The 19,350-nt window shown below is 48.3% G+C and overlaps 1 protein-coding gene across 8 annotated transcripts in view; it reads right to left on the bottom strand.

The window, feature by feature from the left end:
* Positions 1-19,350, bottom strand: part of PRR5L (proline rich 5 like) — a 157,933-nt gene that overhangs the window by 40,200 nt on the left and 98,383 nt on the right. For 7 of the 8 annotated variants that reach the window (XM_086341162.1, XM_086341163.1, XM_086341159.1 and 4 more), the window contains 2 exons: positions 15,633-15,919; positions 13,507-13,587 (listed from right to left, as the gene is read on the bottom strand). In XM_086341162.1, the coding sequence (XP_086197288.1) occupies positions 13,507-13,587; positions 15,633-15,796 (245 nt within the window). In that variant the 5' untranslated portion in view covers positions 15,797-15,919. Of the gene's footprint in view, positions 1-13,506; positions 13,588-15,632; positions 15,920-16,603; positions 16,739-19,350 lie in introns of those variants that run through there. The other variant, XM_086341156.1, reaches the window with a different exon arrangement.

Below are 19,350 nucleotides of genomic sequence, written 5' to 3'. Positions count from 1 at the left end.
CCAACGTCAGAGTTCTGCAGAGCATTACAAGAAGACAAAGCTCGAGATCGAAACCAGCTCATAAAGGCGCACAGACTAAAGAGTGAACTTGTTGCAACTGCCAAGACAAAGGCATAGCAAAAAGGACTCAGGAGCTAGCAGCAGCCATCCCAGGGCAGCAAGATGCTGATGGATATGAATAAAGAAGCAGAATATAAACAGGTGCTCCCACCACACTGATAAGGGTGGTCCTCAGTTCTTTACTGAAGCGTGACCAGACACAGGTGTGGAAGTCTGCTTTAGATACATTAAATGTAATGACTATAACCAGATCTTGTAAGAGAACTGTGCAATTGTCCTTGTAGCAAACCCCGAGTTCAAAACCCTCTCCACCAGGTATTTTTATTACAGAGTTACCAGAACAGAATGGACCTTACCTCATCACTTAAATCAACATTCTACTGGCCTGGGTGGGTAAATCAGCAAGCTATCTGTCCCTGACAAAATCCTGTCTTATTTCTGTCTGCACATGTTACTGGTTAGACAAGGTCAATGCATATATGTACAAGGTTTTTACTGCAATGAAATATAGGGATTAACATAAATTGTACCAATAAAGTGCTCATAAAAATTTGGTTCACTCATACAGTGAAGTTCTAAGTAACCATAAAAAAAAAAGAGGAAATAAAGAAGTGCTCTTAGTAATGATATGAAGATGTCTACATGACATTGTTTTTTTTTTTTAAGTAAGTTGCAGAACAGTGTATATCATATGGGAAGAGGAAACAAATATATATATGGTTTTTTATGTACACAGTATCAACAAACTCATGTCAAATCTGCTCTAACTTGCTGTTCTGTCATAACTACACGATTTGGTGTCCAAGTGGCCCTTTGAACTGAAATACACGGTACCTTGGGGCTTCCTAGGTGGCACTAGTGGTAAAAGAGCCTGCCTGCCAGTGCAGGAGACATAAGAGACACGGGTTTGATCACTGAGTTGGAAAGATCCCCTGGAGGAGGGGACAGTAACCCACTCCAGAATTCTTGCCTGGAGAATCCCATCAACAGAGGAGCCTGGCAGGTTACGGCCCATGGGGTCACACAGCCGGACATGAATGAAGCGACTTAGCGCGCGCACGCACACACACACACACACACACACACACGCAGTACCTTAATTTTTAAACAGGCAAAACAAACATGCATTTTCAAAATTATCTGTAAATGCACTATAAATGTCTTCTCCCCTCTATCTCCCCAAAAAGAAGGCTACAGAAGGTTGAAGCTGTTACTGGAAATTAAGTCGGGCTACAAAACGCTTTGCTGGGGCTTCCCAGGTGGCTCAGTGGTAAATAATCTGCCTGCAGTGCAGGAGTCACAGGAGACACAGGTTCAATCCCTGGGTTGAGAAGATCCCCTGGAGGTGGGCATGGCAACCCACTCCAGTATTCTTGCCTGGAGAATCCCCATGGACACAGGAGGCTACAGAAGGTTGAAGGGGAGGGAGGTGGGGGGGGGTGGGGTTCAGGACATATGTATACCCATGGCTGATTCATGTCGATGTATGGCAAAAACCACCACAGTATTGTAAAGTAATTAGCCTCCAATTAAAATAAATATATTAATTTAAAAAAAAAGGTTGAAGCTGTTACTAGAAATTAAGTCGGGCAACAAAGCACTTTAGCAAACTTTATTCCTTGAAGTTGGGAAATGCAGTGCTATAGACACCAAATCACCTCATCAGACCCCAGTTTGTGGGCCTCATATAAAGTGTCAAGTAAGTATCCCCAGCTGCTTTTCTGTAAGTATTCCTTCTGTATGTATAAAGGAACTCTGGAAGAATAGCCAATAAACGACTATAATAAAAGTGATCTTTGGCAGGGGAGTAGGAACTGGGTTTCTGGAGTACAGGGAAGGGAGATTCCTTAGATATTTAAAATCTGGGAGTACATGGTGAACATGTCCTACTCAAAACCCCTAAAAACGATGGTTTCTAATTAACGATAACCACCACCAAGGTTACCAGCGGATGGCTCGAGGCCGAGAAGGAATTGTGGGAATGTGTTCCCACATCAAGGGTACAGTATCAGGAAGCAGACTGACCTCAGGGAACAGAATCCCACAAGGCCTGAGACTCTGCCAGTGCAAACCCACCCCGGGGCGGGTAACTCGAGATCTTAACACAGAGAGCGTGGGGTAAGGTGAGGTCAGAGCTCGCTGGCCAAGCTGAGAGCAGTCAGCCGCCGAGTCAGTGTGGGATCCGCCATTGATTTGTATACTCTGTGTTTGCTCTGCTTGCACTTGGTTTACAAGGAAAGTGCACTTCTGAAAAACTCTACCCTGGCCTTAGCTGAAGTGAGAGAAAGGGATTTTCTGCCTCTCGGCCTTGAGGCGTCATATCAAGGGGAACTTGGCAGTAGCTTCTCCACCAAAACAGGAACAGGGGACTGACATCAGGACCCCAGGAGTTAATTCCACCAAGTCACAAGCATTTCCTGAAAACCTACTGTGTGTCAGACATGGTGTGAGGTGCTAGGAGAGGAAGATAGAAGAGCTCAGACAATGATTCCTCACCGTCGGGACCACTCTCTCAGGAGACAGGTTACCATCTTGTCCCCAAATGGAAAGGATGAAGGCATTAGGGATGCACAGATTTAATCCACAGAGGGATCACTCAACTCTATAATCTGCCTCACTAAGTTTTCTAGTTTAGCTTGTAAAGTACAAGAAAGAAGAGAAAAGCAGAAGAAAGACAGGATTAAAGAGCCTGTGCTTTGTGGCCCCCTCCATACAGAAGAGATGGAAAACCTTGTTCCCAAAACCTTGGCTGCATGTTTCTCCTGGGCACAGAGGCACAGAGGTCAGCAGCCTCCCTTCCTCTTTCTCCATCCTTTTCTCCGGTTTCTTCCCAGGACACAGGAAAGTAATTACATATTGGAGCAATTCATAATAATGAATAAAAAACCAATTGCTTCTAGGAAGGAGCCTGACTTTTTTTTCCCAATTAGAGTTTACTGAGCACTTACTAAGTGCCAGGTGCCACTGTCAATAATGTACATGTGTTTCCTCATTTAAGCCTAAAACTGTTAGGTGATAGTGATATTACTGTTTTTTAGACACAAGAAAACGGAACCTCAGAGGTTACTGAGGAGGGTGTGCAGTGGGCTTAGGATAGAGAGGAGAAGAGTTTCATCAAGAGTGCAGTTTCATTAAGACCTGGGTCTGAACCCTGTGGTTAGCAATATCTTTTACAAGTTAACTTACAAGTTAATCCCTTGTACCTGTTTCCTCAACTGGAATTTGGGGATAATAAAACTACCCACTCCACAGAATTACTGCAAGGGTAAATTAGTTAATCTTTGAGTGGTGAGTTTATAGAACAGTGCCTGGCATACCGCAAAGCTTGGCAAGTGTCACCACCACCATCACCCCCATCACCAATGTCACCACTATCACCATCACCACCATCATCATTACTAGCACCACCACCCCCATCACCACCCCACATCATCACCAACACCACCATCGCCAACACCACCACCATCACCACTCGTTACAAGCATCACCACCACCCCCATCATCACCATCACCACCACCACCATCGCCAACAACAACACCATCACCACTCGTTACAAGCATCACCACCACCATCACCACCACCACCACCATCACCAACACCATCACCACTCGTTACAAGCATCACCACCACCATCACCACCACCACCACCACCACCACCATCACCACCACATCATCACCAACACCACCATCACCAACAACACCACCATCACCACTCGTTACAAGCATCACCACCACCACCATCACCAACACCATCACCACTCGTTATGAGCACCACCACCACCATCACTACCCCCCCATCACCACCACCATCACCACTCGTTACAAGCATCACCACCACCATCACCACCCCCCCATCATCACCATCACCACCACGACCATCGCCAATAAAAACACCATCACCACTCGTTACAAGCATCACCACCACCATCACCACCACCACCATCACCAATACCATCACCACTCGTTACAAGCATCACCACCACCATCACCACCACATCATCACCATCACCACCATCACCACCCCCACATCATCACCAACACCACCATCACCACCACCACCACCATCACCACTCATTACGAGCACCACCACCATCACTACCCCCACCACCACCATCACCACCCCCCACCACCACCATCACCACCACCACATCATCACCATCATCACCATCACCACCACCACCATCACCAACACCACATCATCACCATCACTACCATCACCAACACCAGCACCAACACCACCATCACCACCACCACATCATCACCATCACCACCACCACCACATCATCACCATCACCACCATCACCACCACCACCACCACCATCACCACTCGTTACGAGCACCACCCCCATCACCACCCCCGCATCATCACCATCATCACCACCATCATTACTATCCCCACCACAATCATCATTACCATCACCGCCACCAGCAGCCATTGAGCTAGAATGAGAAGGAAGTGGGGACTTGAGAGTAATGGGAAGTGAATGTTTATGTGGGACTCAACCCAAAAGGGAAACAGGGCATGAAGTTCAGTCAGAAGCCAAAAGGGCCATAATAAGGAGAATGGGGAACCACTCGCTCCCTAATCTGCGTTATCTCACCCCCCACCCTCCAGGCTGACCGGGTGAGACACCACCCCAGATGACAGGATTTCCTGTTATTACACAGGCCTGCCATCTCACCCCACACCATCTTGTCAACTCAACTTCCCACTTCTGTGGGCTCGATGGTAAATGAGGCACAGAAGCTGGATTCTAGCCAGTGGAGAGGCAGAGGGATGACCGAATGGCAGGCAGGGCAGGAAGTGGCAGAAATGACGCAGAGAAACCACCTTTGATGTGAGCCACAATCTCCCCTGAGCACAAGCCCCAAAGTAGCAAAATTCCAAAGGATGATGAAACAGCTTAGAGAGAGGTGCCTCGGGGCTAAAGTCTAGCCAGCGTGATTGGGGAAACCATATCAGTTGGGTAGTACTTCTGTGTCACATGACCATCGGTGGCTGCCCCAGGCCCCTTGGCAGGATCTGGCCAGACACCCTCAGGGTCCAGGAACAGAGGGAACCTTACAGGATCCTGATCTTAAGCTAGTCAGTGCCTCTCAGATTTGATCATTAAATTCTCCCAAGATCACCCACCTCGCATCTACAACAGGGTGTGTTTCAAGGCAGCGGCATCCTTTAAGCAGGAAAACATGGAAACGACCTTTCCTCACAGGCCCCCATTCTATAGGGGCCCATCAGAGATCGTGTGCATGACTCAGATAAAACGCTAGGACTCTCACAGCTTTCTATATTCTGAACCACATGGGTGGCAATGGGGACAGTGAAAAAGATGGAGAAAGCCAACAGCGAGCATTTCCAGAGCTATACATTATGTCATTCGTACTGTGCTAAGCAGCTGGCACACAGAATCTCGAATTCTCCAGTAGCCTTTAAAGTAGGAATTTATCCTTGTTTTGAAGACAAGGAGACTTGACACTCACAGCCTTGCCTGAGGCCATACGCACCGGCAGATCCCAACTCAAACAGAGGCCCACCTGAACACCAGGCAGTGGTACCCGCCCCCACGCCCACAGGGGCAGGCAGAAAAGGTGAGTGAGGGGCAGAGACGGGCACCAACAGTGCAGCAAACTCTGCGGAAGCCAGCAGCCAGGTCTTGGTCCCGCTGACCAGCGGACCAGCTCCAGGTCCAGCACCGCCCAGTGTAAACTTTCCAGAGAGCTCTGGGTTTTCAGGGCAGATGCCCAGATGCTGTGCAGGCCAGCCACCGCATGGGCTGGTCCTGGAGGTTTCTCATGAGCTCCTTCCCTCAAATTACTCTTCCTGCCCCCAAAGATAAGGCTCTTTCTCAATCAGAGCAGACACACGGTGTCAACATGTTGTAATCAGGCAGAGCAACCCGGGCTAGAAAGACAGCTTGCCTGAAGGGCTCTCAAACGAGGGTTCTCAGAAGACAATGCCCCAACCATTTGATGATCTGTTCATGAACCTCTGTCCAGGGGAATCAGGCTTAAATCTGGACAATGCCCATCATGCGCCTCTTGGAGCCCACTTACATTTTTCAGTTGTTGTTCTTATTCTTCTGTTTGTTTTTTAATTTTATTTCCCTATATATTTATTTGGCTGCATCGGGTATTAGCTGCTGCAGGCAGGAGCTTTTGGTGCAGCCCTGGGTTCAGTAGCTGCCCAAGTGGGCATGTGGGATCTTAGTTCCCCGACCAGGAATCAAACCCACATCTTCTGCATTGGAAGGTGAATTCTTAACCACTGGATCACCAGGGAAGTCCCTCACTGACTGTTTGCTAAGGAACATGGGAAGCTCAAGCTCAAGTCTCAGGTCAGCTGCTAACTAGCTCTGTAAACTCTGGGCCAGTTATCCCACCTCTCTGTGTCTCTTATTTCCTCATCTGTAAAAGGAAGATACAGCAGCACTCAGATCACAAGAGTGTGGTGAGTTTTACCAGAGTTAACACACAGAGCCTGGTACGCACTAAATCAATGTTCTACTGAAGTCTGCTATTATGTCATGGAATCTTGACTCAGACTGGTCCCCTCTGCCAGCCTGCGGGTTCCATCTGGGTTCTCCTCTCCTCCCCTCCCAGCTCTTGCCCCAGCTGCAGATCTCAGTTGGGTCAACAGATTCCTCCCAGGGCTGGACCCAGCTGAGGCGGAGCTCTGCTCTGGGACTTGGGCAGCCAGCTGACTCAGAACAAAGACGTTTCAACTCCAACCTGTCGGAGATGGAGCTCAGTTCTTGGAACCTCCTCTTTCCTTGAAAATCTCTGGGGTTTCCTTCATGACGCCTCCCTCCCAACAAGAACAGAAGCAGGGTGGTTGGAGAGAGAAGGAAAATGTGAGTTTCCTGCCTTAGGCCAGCTGCAGATAACTCATTTCTGGTTTCCGGAAACCTCCATCTGTGAGCATTTATTTCTGCTGAGAAAAAAAAAAAAAAATCTCCCCAGGAAGAAGGAGGGGTGAAAAGGTATGGAGAGACGGGTGGCAAGATTTTTCTCTCCTCACTTGCCCTTTCTACCTGACTCTCACCCACCCCATCCTACAGATTTCAACAGGGTGCCCTCTCCCAGATCTAATGGTGCCCACTCCCCGCCTCACACTTCCCCAGCACTCTGGATTCTCCCACCACCGGACTTAAAATATCGCTTGATAGCTGCTTATTCAGTTCCTTCATCTCAATCTGTGGGACGTTCCCTAAGAGCAAGAACTACCCACCCCAACGGCTGCCCCAGGATCTGACAGACAGTCCACAAATATTCACTGATGAAATGAAGGAAAGCATCAATGACCCCTCTCTCTATGCCTACCCCCTCACCTCCAGCCAACCACAAATTGAAAGCACTTTTAAGAACCTACTTGCATAGGCTCCTAAGAACCAGGACACATGAACAGTAGCTTTCTCACACTTTCCTAACTTTCTACAATCAGTGGACTAGTTACTGAAAAGAATGTTTTAGCAGGAGCATGCGTCCGTGTCTTAGTTTGGCTATTCTTTTTCCTGGGAAAGCTCATGAAACCCAAACCTCTAACCCCGACTTGTCCCCACTGTCAAAATGCAGCCCCATTAGGGTGGAGGCTGGAGAGGGGCGTTCAAAACCGCACTGATGCCCCATAGAGAATTTAAACCAAGAACATACTCAGGTCCAGCCCACGTCAGGGCAGACAGAATTGTAGGTTGTGATAACAAGGGTTTCACTAGAATATGTCTATTCTGAGGGGTCATTTTCTAAGGCAGTTTCAACAGAAAATAATCTGATTCATGGTCTTCACATTGACAGACCATGAGCCTTGGCTTTAATTTAGGGAAAATTTGCCACTTTATTGAGGTGGCCACCTGATGTAAAGAGAAAAAAACTAGATGCTGGGAAAGACTGAAGGCAGGAGGAGAAGGGGGCTACAGAGGATGTGATGGTTGGATGGCATCACTGACTCAGTGGACACGAGTTCAAGCTAACTCCAGGAGATAGTGAAAGACAAGGAAGCCTGAAGTGCTGCAGTCCATGGAATTTGCAACGAGTCGGACACAACTCAGCGACTGAACAACAATTCCTGATGAATTTGCTTTTAAAAGTTCTCCGCATCCTTCTCTTGATCTAATGATCTATTTTATAACCCGACCATCCTTAGTCCAGAGTTCTTCCTCAGAACTACCCCAAAGTCTATCTGCCAACGTTTAAACTGGAGTTCATTTTTCAGACATGGAGACATGTCTTAGAAGAAAACACCAATTATTTGTAACAACTGCATTTCGGGACCCAGTTATATAACACTTATCTTTTTGGTGATCATTTGCATTGGCTAATATTAACATGAATTCACGTTTCCCGGGGAACACACTAACTCCACAATTAGGAAGATGGCCAGGGCTGGCTGGGGTAACCTGGGGAAGCTGATTTAGGTTTTGACATTGGACTTGGATAATCCATCAAAGTTTATTACTGTTTGGCTGAAGTAGAATGAAGAACTGAGAGTCATTTCCTCTTGGTCTTTCCTCTGCAGAAAGGAGAAACAGCTGGCTCTCCTTGTAAGAACTTAGCCTCACCCTCACTCCCAGGCCAGCACATTCTTGGAGCAGCCTGGCCTGGATCTTTCTAGTTCAAAGTCAGCTCACCTCATCGAAACAATAAGAGAACTCGTTATATAGTACTGCTCACAAGGCGACTGGTCACACTGCCCTGTGCTTGCATGCAAGGTACTCAGGCAGCATTTATCACTTTATTATTGCTAAATTTTCACAATACAAATAATAATGGCTAACATCTATTAGACACCAGCTCTTGTACTAATAACACTTTTGGCATTATCTCAGACCTCCCAATCACTATGATTTTGATGTCATTATCCTTATTTCGTAAAACAAAGAACAGAGACTTGGATAAGCCATGGTCACATAGCTGGTCTAATCTTCATCCCTTACCAAAAGCTGCTCTCTGAAGTTAAACAATTCTCTTGAATCTGGCAGGGATCTTCCTGCACATAGAACTGTCATAACTGATTGAATAATGGGGTTGAGAATAACAGCCTTCTTTCACTCCACATCTTCCTCCCTCATCCCTACTGCCTCTGCCCCTCATCCCACCTGGTGGCGTCTCAATGCTGGTGAGTTGGCGCTTGCATTCTGCGAACAGGTCTTCTTAGAGAAAGAAAGAGAGAGAAGAAAAACCAAAACCTGTCTATCTGAATGTAACCAGAGACTAGCATGCTTGTTTTGGTGTTTTAATTACTGAAATAAAGGCAGCTGTGTTTATTTCCATGTTGGCTCTTGCAGACAAGAGTTCACTTATTTAACTAGGGACAACCAGGTCATACAAAGTCTGGGATGCGTTTCATGTTCTCAGGTACACTCTGAGTGTCTGTGCTGGGAAAGCCCACATCCATTCTAATAACCAGCCTCAAGAAGGACAGAGGATAGATGGTCCAGAGCATGGTCATTGGAAGTCCGGTTTTTGACAGCTCTGATGTATTCTGGGCCCAATTCACATCCAGGCAATTAGCCTCAAACCCCTACAATATGTGTTTCTCATCATCCTCAAAACAGAGGAATATCCAACACCTAACACTAAACCCAGTACTGGAAAGGAGTGTTGGGGGAGTGTTGTGGTCCTCGGAGGATGTTAAGAATCAAAGCTCATGGTGAGAGATGGGGCCTGGGAGGCCTCAGGAATGGAACCGTGGCAGAAAGAAAGATCAACACCATTGGCTTAACCCTTCTTCCAGCTAAAACCTCTCTCTCTGACACTATTATGCAGTGCAAAGAACACAGGTTTCACTGCAGGCTGACTTGTATCTCCACCCCTCCCCACCCCCCAAATTCATATGTTGAAGCCCTATGTGTGATAGTATCTGGAGACGAGGCCTTTGGGAAATAATTAGATTCTGAAGAGGTGATACAGGTAGGCCCTCAACACTCATGCTGGGATTAGCATCCTTACAAGAACGGACACCAGAGCATGCCCTCTCCTCCGTGCACACAGAGGGGCTGTGCAGGACACAGCAGGAGGACAGCCAGGGAGAGAGCTCTTACCAGGAGCTTAGTCTGCCAGCACCTTGACCTTGGACTTCCCAGCTTCCAGATCAGAGAGAAATAAACATCTATTGTTTAAGTCACCCAGTCTATGGTGTTTGTACGGCAGCACGAACAAACTAACACAGGTGTCTAAATCAGACAAGGATTCATTCTTGTTTGTTTTTAATTTTTAATTGGAGGGTAATTGCTTTACAATGTTGTATTTGTTTCTGCCACAGAACAACGTGAATCAGCCGTAAGTATACATATATCCCCTCCCTCCTGAACCTCCCTCCCACACCCGCACCCCATCCCAGCCCCTCTAGGTTTGTCACAGAGTACCACCTTGAGCTCCCTCTGTTATACAGCAACTTCCCACTAGCTATTTATTTTACACCTGGTGGTATATATATATGTCAGTTCAGTTCAGTCGCTCAGTCGTGTCTGACTCTTTGTGACCCCATGAATCGCAGCACGCCAGGCCTCCCTGTCCATCACCAACTCCCAGAGTTCACTCAGACTCATGTCCATCGATCAGTGATACCATCCAGCCATCTCACCCTCTGTCATCCTCTTCTCCTCCTGCCCCCAATCCCTCCCAGCATCAGAGTCTTTTCCAATGAGTCAACTCTTCACATGAGGTGGCCAAAGTACTGGAGTTTCAGCTTTAGCATCATTCCTTCCAAAGAAATCCCTACTATCTTAATTCGTCCCACTCTCTCATTCCCCACTGTGTCCACAAGTCCATTCCCTATGTCTGCGTCTATATTCCTGCCCTGCAAATAGGTTCCTCAGGAAAAGGTTCACATTCTGACTCTCCTTGTGACCTTGGACAAGCTATTGTGCACCTCTTGCCCATCATTTTGTGGGCGGGCTGCACAATGAGAACAATGGTTGTCTGACAGCTCTGTGAGGTGGGTTGAGTGTGGTGGAGGTGAAAGGCACCCGGCACTTTTCCTGGCACCTCCATCCATGTCAGCTCCCTTTCCCCCAACTCAAGGGTCCTGAGTGCTGGAATCTGGGATGCACCATTCCCATCAGCCTCCCATGCATGTTCTGGCTGATCTCACAAATGGGCACCTCCTTGGTCAAGTTCAGCCCACGGGTGTGTTTTGTTTGCCCTATACCTATGTTTGGGGACATCTGGATCATTTATCAACATTTGTTACTGCTACTGCTAAGTCACTTCAGTCGTGTCCAACTCTGTGCGATCCCATAGACGGCAGCCCACCAGGATCCCCCATCCCTGGGATTCTCCAGGCAGGAACACTGGAGTGGATTGCCATTTCCTTCTCCAATGCATGAAAGTGAAAAGTGAAAGTGAAGTCGCTCAGTCGTGTCCAACTCTCAGCGACCCCATGGACTGCAGCCTACCAGGCTCCTCCATCCATGGGATTTTCCAGGCAAGAGTACTGGAGTGGGGTGCCATCGCCTTCTCCATTTAAATGATATGAAATGTCACATAAAAATCTAAGTCTCTGGTTCTTCTTGAGAAATAAGATGGCATGACACTGAACCTACATTCTTCCAGCAGGGGGGGGAGTGGAATCCCCTTGGGCAGAGGGTTAGCCCTCACCTCCATCCACCAGGCTGGCTTCACCCACTTAGACCTGCTGGCACCTGCGGGCCTCTCGGTGAGTAGCCCATGGGTTAACAGGGCTGGCGCAATCCGGCATGACCCATACTTTTCCTAACTGCCCACAAACAATGGTGTTTCAGTACAATTTCAGGATCTGTCCCCTGATACAAGGAACAATCAGCACGTCCCTGAGTCACCGCTTTATTTATTTATGCATCTATTGTGACCTAAGGAACATTCATAGAGAGGCGGGGATCTTAGTTCTCAGAGTGAAACTCAGTTTTTGCAACTGGGGGGTTGGCTGACCCAGCTTTGCCCCTGTCACCCAGCTTCTCGGGGCCTCAGTTTCCTCCTCTGTAAAAAGGGGGCCTTGGGTGAGATGATCCCTATTGTGTCTTTCCATATTTGTGTAATTCTTATGTGAAATTCAAGCACATGGCTAGAAATTTAAGACAACTCTCTTTATTTCTGAGCTCTAAAGGTTTTCAATGAAAGCAGAGCTCTTAAAACACTTCACTGACCCTTAATACAGGTCTTAACTAAATGTAAACAGGACTCAAAGAATGGCCTTGTTTAATGTTCTGCCCACTCCAGGCTTGGGTCTTTAGCCTTGATGTTCTGCACTTAACACACCCAAGAGGAATGAACACCAGCCCATTAAAAGAGCTTATGTCCAACTTCCTGTCCCCAGGAGATCCTGGGGCTCTGGGCCATGCCTGCTTCTCTGCGCTCCTTTTACCAACACACAAATCCAACCACACGACCACCCAGCCCCCAGTGCTCTGGGCGAGTGGGCTAACTTTCAGTTCTGTGCTCAGGTCCGTTGCTGCCGCAGGACCTTTGCACCTGCAGTTGCCACTACCTGGAGCCCTCTTCACTTAGTTAACATCCACTGACCCATCAGATGACAGCACAAGCACCACATCACCATTCCTGGCCTCCTTGGCAAAACCAAGTCCTACTGACACAGGCTCTCATCATGTCAATTGTGTTATGGTAGCTGTCACAGGTACATTATTATTAATGCATGTTATATGTGTGATCAGTTGACTACTGATTATTGCCCCAACTGAACATATTGTAAATTCTAGGAAAAGCAGTGTCTATCTCTGTCTTTGTTCATTATTGTGTTTCCAGCACCTGGCTAATGGGGAGGCGCTGAAACATTTGATGTATGAATGAATGAACGAGCAGTGGACACTACTGGGAAGATTCTGGAAGACAAACTCTTCAAGGACCATACCTTATCGAGAGTTTTATCACCAAAACCTGACAGCAGTGACAGTGACAATGATGGTAAGAGCTCCAAGTACCAAGTACTTCATGTGTTTCCAACTCTGTTCTTACAGACTATTTATGCAGTAACTCAATACCTCACAAGAATCTTATGGAAGTAGGCGCATTTCCTATCCCTATTTCATATAAGAGGAAGCCAAGGCACAAAGAGGTTGGTAAACCTCTTAGTAAAAGAAAGAACAGCTATAAAATCCTAAGTAGTCTACTCCCAAGCACCAGACCATCCTGCCTAATATGGTCAATCAGGCATAAGAAATGTTTACAGAGTAAACGACAGCTGCTAGATGTCCCTCTCTACCCGCTGTGCCCCAGCCACCCACAATGCACTATGTACATGGACAAATGGACAGGCCCTCTCTGGAGCAGAAGTCTAGATGGACAAGGGCCCCGGAACAGTCAGAAAAGATTCAGCAAAGCCAACAGGAGCAGCAATAAGAACCAAGCAGAAAACAGAACTTAAGGTGAGGCTCCCGGAGTGACGGTGAGGGGTAGCCCCTCTGCCCCAGTTCAGGCCCATGGAGGAGAGGGTCCCCAACTGGCCAGCCACGTACCTGATGTTTTCATTCAGCGCATAAAGCTCATTGCTCTGCAAGCCGCCCCCCTTAAAGACGTTGATCACGGCAGTCTGGACGCTGCGGGGAAATAGAAAGACCCCCGGTGAGTGGACCTGCCTCCCCGGTGCCACCTCCACAAGCAGCTCAGAGCCAAAGGTGGGGAGAAGGGCCAGGAAGCCCGGGGCACAGGCAGGCCCACTTTTTCTCTCCCTGGAATCCATCACTGGCACACGAAGGTCCTTGGAGAGGAGGAAGACCGAGGCCAAGAGGACAAAAAAAGGCCATCTCCCTGCGCTTTCTCGCAGGCTGGCAGCCCTGCTGGGGAGCAGCCTCACTGAAGGGCGGGCGGTGGGATCTGCTCTCGGGAAACTGCGTGGCCGGCACCTGCAGGTCTGGAAGAGTCCCGCGTGGCATTGGCTACAAGCAGGAGTTCACCCCAGCCTGAGGTCCTCTCCCTTAGGAGGCCTCTGTCTTCACAGCCTGGAAAGGATCACGCCTTGCCTTATCTTAATTTTTTTTAAATTTTGCAATTATGGATTTTAATTGTCCTCGCCTTTTATTTTACTTAAAAAAAATTGGAGTATAATTGCTTTACAATGGTATATTAGTTTCTGTGATACAACGAAGTGAATCAGCTATATGTATACATAATGTCCTTTCCTTCTTGGACCTCCCTGCCAGCTCCCCCCTCAATCCTACCCATCTAGGTCATCAAAGAGCACTGAAGTGAGCTCCCCGTGCTATACACCAGCTTCCCACCAGCGATCTATTTCACAGCTGCTGGTCTGTGTATGTCACTCTCTCCCGATTCATCCCACCCTCCCCTTCCCCCTCTGTGTCCACACACCCCTTCTCTATGTCTGCATCTCTGTTCCTGCCCTGCAAATAGGTTCATCTGGACCATTTTTTCTAGATTTCATATTCATGCCGCAATATACGATATTTGTTTTTCTCCTTCTGACTTACTTCACAGTGTATGACAGACTCTAGGTCCATCCTTTTAATAGTACTTTCTGGGAAGAACTCCAGAAGGGCTGGCCTCACTTCCCCTTCCCCTCCCATGAGTGTCCAGGCAGGAGAGTTGATCCCTTGAAGGACCCAGGTAAGTCTCTGGACCCAGCCCAGCATTTCAGCAAGGAGCTGATCACAGGCTTGTTTTCACCCCAGGTTTCAGGCTTTTTAAAAATGAACCAGGTTCTACTTAACATCAAAACATTTCAGTTCTCTCCTCCCTCACAATCATGAGTTGTGCATTCATTTAAAAAAATTGATAATGATCCAAATGACACACACACACAAACCCTCAGTAATGCTTTAAAATAACAATGCATTTGATTTATCCAAAGAGGAACCACACAGATTTGAAAAACAGCTCCAGGAAGGTGAGACATAGTATGGATTCAGTTTCTACTCAGTACCTGGTACACAGATTGGCTGGGCACCTTACTAAGGCTCAGAGGCTCCTCTCCCAGCCACCAATAGCTTCCAGGTGGGGATCAACCCTGGTCTACGCTGCATTGCTAGCTTTTCACAGATACATGTCTCATCTTCCCAAATAGGTAGCAGGTGACTGGAGGTTACTTAGATGTTCCCACCCTCGGGTCCTCTGACAACTGGCATGGGACTAATGTTAAGTTCTGATCCAACTGTCCCGGGCTGGTTAACTGACTTTGAGAGCCTAGAAGCCCCCAGTGGTCCGCTTTCCCTCTATTCAAACAAGGAAGGACAGGGAGAGAGAAAAAGGGACAAACTAGGAGTATGGGATTAACAAACTGGGATATAGCAAACAGATATGCAACCAGGATTTACTGCATAGTACAGGGAGCTATGTTCAATATCTTATAATAACCTATTGCGAAATATAATCAGAAAAAATAACTGAATCTAACACAATATTGCAAATAACTGTATATTAATACAAAAAGAAAAAATACATTAAAAAAAAAAGAAACGCTGATGCATACAGTTGCCATAGGGAAACGGGCACACTGTGCCAGTCACCCCTACCCATGACCTTCTGGAGCTGTGATCTCAGGAGATGCTGAAGCTCAGCCAGCCCCTGGCCCTGGCACCCCAACCCCTACCCCACCACCACCTTCCCGCCCACCCAGTGCCTCCCATACCTGTTCCAAGCGGAGTTGGAACTCAGCTGCAAAGCCTGGCGGGCTGCCTGGAAGCGGGGCAGGTCGCTGAGCGCCGGGGAGCTCATGAAGCGTGGTCTGGGCCTGCGGAAGGAGCCCATCTTGGGGAACTCGACGGGCAGGCTGGGGGCGAAGCCACGGGTCATAAGTCCAGGTGAGGGGGCGGCTTCTCCTCTGACCAGAAGGTTCCGACTGCCCACCCAAAGGGCTTCTCCCAGGGCTGTCTTTCGGCCCTCAGGCGTTCTCAAAACCACGATGTTGGCCAATACCTGAAAAGAGAGGCCAGCTTTTCTTGAAAACACCTGGGCTGAGCAGACCCCATCGTGGGGGAAGCTGGTTGGGACTTCCTGGCCAAACTACCCTAAAAAAAAAAAATTCCAGGACCCCAGAGTACTATCTATAACTTGCAGGGTCCCATTCACAAGTGTTCACAAGCCTCCTTTTGGTTATAACCTTGTGGTCATCCCCAGGTGGAGAGGCACTTACAGTGAGTTGAGGCCAGTCCTACAGAAAAGTGATTGCTAAGCTATGTTTGACTGTGGTTCCCATGCACACCCATCAAAGTTTGGGCCCCCACTGAGTCTCTGTAGCTTCCACCAAGTTTTCCATTGAGATGACTTTAAAAAAAAAAAAATAGAGCACACAAGAGCTCCTTGTCTAGGCACTGAAGATGGTCCATGACACGCCCTGACCACAGCAGCCCACATGCATCGCTCAGTATTTCCCAAAGCATCAGTGCTTCTTCCCTCAGGCTCATCTCCTCACCCTCCCTTGCCTGCCATTCATTCATTTATTCTATCAGAACATATTTATTAGCTACTATTTACTAACCAGGCTTCCCTGGTGGGTCAGTGGTAAAGAATCCACCTGCTAATGCAGGAGACGTGGGTTGGAACTCTGGGTCAGGAATATCCCCTGGAGGAGGAAATGGCAACCCATTCCAGTATTCTTACCTGGAGAATCCCATGGACAGAGGAGTCTGGTGGGCTACAGTCCATGGGGTCGCAAAAGGGCTGGACACAACTTTGTAATAAACAACATCGATTTATTAACCACGTGAGCTGTGTAGCATCCGAAGATTTCTAAGACCGAGTCCCTGCCCTCAGGAGGCTCACGGTCTATGGGAAGAGAAGTTTCCTGTATTTGCTCATGCAACAAACATTTACTAAGCCCCTACAGCACTTTGAGCACTCGGGTATTGGGGATGCATGGTGGCCATGGAGAATGTGGTCCCTGCTCCATGGAGCTGTTCCATGTGAGGCTGCAGGCTTTTGATTGTATCTACTATTTCCCTTAGGGCTTCCCTGGTAGCTCAGCTAGTAAAGAATCCACCTGCAGTGCAGGAGACCCCGGTTTGATTCTTGCGTTGGGAAGATCCACTGGAGAAGAGATAGGCTACCCATTCCAGTATTCTTGGGCTTCCCTTGTGGCTCAGACGGTAAAGAATCCACCTGCAATGTGGGAGACCTGGGTCTGATCCCTGGGTGGGAAGATCCCCTGGAGGAGGGCATGGCAACCCACTCCAGTATTCTTGCCTGGAGAAACCCCATGGACAGAGAAGCCTGGCAGGCTACAGTCCTTGAGGTTGCAAAGAATCGGACACGACTGAGTGATGAAGCACAGCATAGCCCTGTTTCCCTTGCCCAGAACCCCCTCCCTCTTCCTCTCTGTTTATCTAAATCTAACTCACCCTGCAGGGTTGGGTTCAATGATACTGTCTCCTGGAAACCTTTATGACTCCATGGTTAATGACTTTGAGTGAATCTGGATTCGAATCTTAACAAGGTCACTCCCAAGTTGTGTGACTTTGGGCTGATTGAGTCGGAGTCCTCAGCTGCTAGCAATGCCAACTTCACAGGACAGATAAGAGGGGAAATGAGATGGTGTGACATGCCCAGCAAAATAGTAGACCCAAGGCTCTCAAGCATCGGCTATTTCTATTCAGACCTGTCTCTCTCTCTTTTCTGGGCACTTTTGAACCTGCCATTTCAGTCTTTTATTCTTCAGTCAGCGTCAAGTCCAAACTGACGATGCAAAGTGAGTTTGGGAACTGGTCAGAGGGAAGAACAAAATGAAATCACCAAGATCAAAGTCACTTTTTTCTTCCAAAGCTTTAGGGTTTAGCCCAAAAGTATTCTCAGTAGCACCTCACCAGCTTACTCTGCTGTGTCCCCAAAAATAACACTGAAAGAAAAAGATATTCCAGCTACAAACGCCAACTTTCCAGCTGGCAGGGGGAGCAGATTTTGCAGGCCCAGCTGCGGTGTTAGAAGAAGGAAGAATCCAGGTCCCTCCTCCCAGGGAAACAGGCTGCCCTGGTCAGCGAAGCACTGAGGCTGCTGGGCCCTGAGACTGTCCATCCAGAGGGCGCGGGCAGGGCTATCACTCCCTGTAGACAGTGGGCACAGTGACAATGAACTTGTAAAACCAGGAGCGAAGAAAGGAATGGCTCGTCCTACCTCTGACACTTTTTAAACGTGTCCCACTTTCTCTGACAGTCTCCTGCCCTTCACCCCATTCTCAGAATGAGCCGACGATGACTAAACTTTACCAATAAATGCTGAGGAAGTCATGATAGGCCTTCTCACTTTCAGAGGGTCTCAATAACCCCACAAGTGCCCCTGGAAGGTGGAAAGATCTATGCAAATAAATGAGTAGGGCAATGCAGTAATAAAACCACGGGAGCCCTTCAGACGCCTTAAACTAGCTGGCTTTGGGATTTAACTTGCCTGGTAAAGGTCACACGATTAAGAGAGATTCTGTTTCACTGCCTTTCTTTAAATGGGCCTGTTAAGTGCAATTCATCTGTGTAATTATGGGATATTAACTCCATTTACGAGGATCCTAAACTCCAGGTGATGGAGCTGCCTCCCACTCAGGGGCACCTGTACAGGGAAGTAGAAAGGTGAGCAGAATGCATCATTCATGTCTTCTGGTTTCCTGCCGAAACACCACTTCTGCAGGAGGCTGGGCAACACAGCGGACCCCGGGAGCGGGCTCCTGCCCCGCATCCCACTTCTCAGTTACTGCCTCCTGCCAGGCTTCCTGCTCCAAGCCATGTGCACATCCAGCAAGCCTCATGGGCAGCCCCATCCACATATGCAACCCTTTTAACTATGGGTGACTTTCAGCCAAAAGGATGATGACCACGGCGTCCTCGGCCTTGCCTCAGCCGTGCAGTAACACACAGCCAGGAGCGTCTCTGACTCATTCGTCCCCTGCAAAACCTGCCACCCTCAGATTCAGACATTCCAAAGCTGTCTTCATCCACCATGCCTACTTCCGGCTGGAGCCGAGAGGCCTCCCCAGAGCTCCAAGAGGAAGCTGCTGGGCGCATTGATGAGAGGGGCCTAAAAGGGAAAAGCTGACACACCCTGAATCCACCTGCCATGGCACTGCCTCCTCACACCCGGGCTCGTCCCGACCTAAACAGGGCAAGGCGGAAACTCACAAGACAGGCGGAGCTTCCCAGTGAAGCCAGGCCAGGCTCTCGCTTACAGGGGACAAAAGTGAGGCTCAGAGGAGCAGAGCAAAGTCTGATATCCGAGGTAGGAGAGAGCTGGGACTGGCTAGAACTCAGGTTCCCTCATTCCTGATCTAGAAAGTTTCCCAGCCCCCACCTAGACCATTCTGTAGGCTCTTTGAAGACAGTAATCAGATCGAGACTTACTCATCCCTGTAACCTCAAGCCTAAGGGCAC

Source organism: Bos grunniens, chromosome 15, assembly GCF_055505025.1.
Source record: "Bos grunniens cultivar Pamir isolate PY7600 chromosome 15, Bosgru_T2T1.0, whole genome shotgun sequence".
NCBI lineage: Eukaryota > Metazoa > Chordata > Mammalia > Artiodactyla > Bovidae > Bos > Bos grunniens.
The sequence above is the reverse complement of the archived record's forward strand: the minus strand, read 5'-3'. Positions and strand labels throughout refer to the sequence as shown.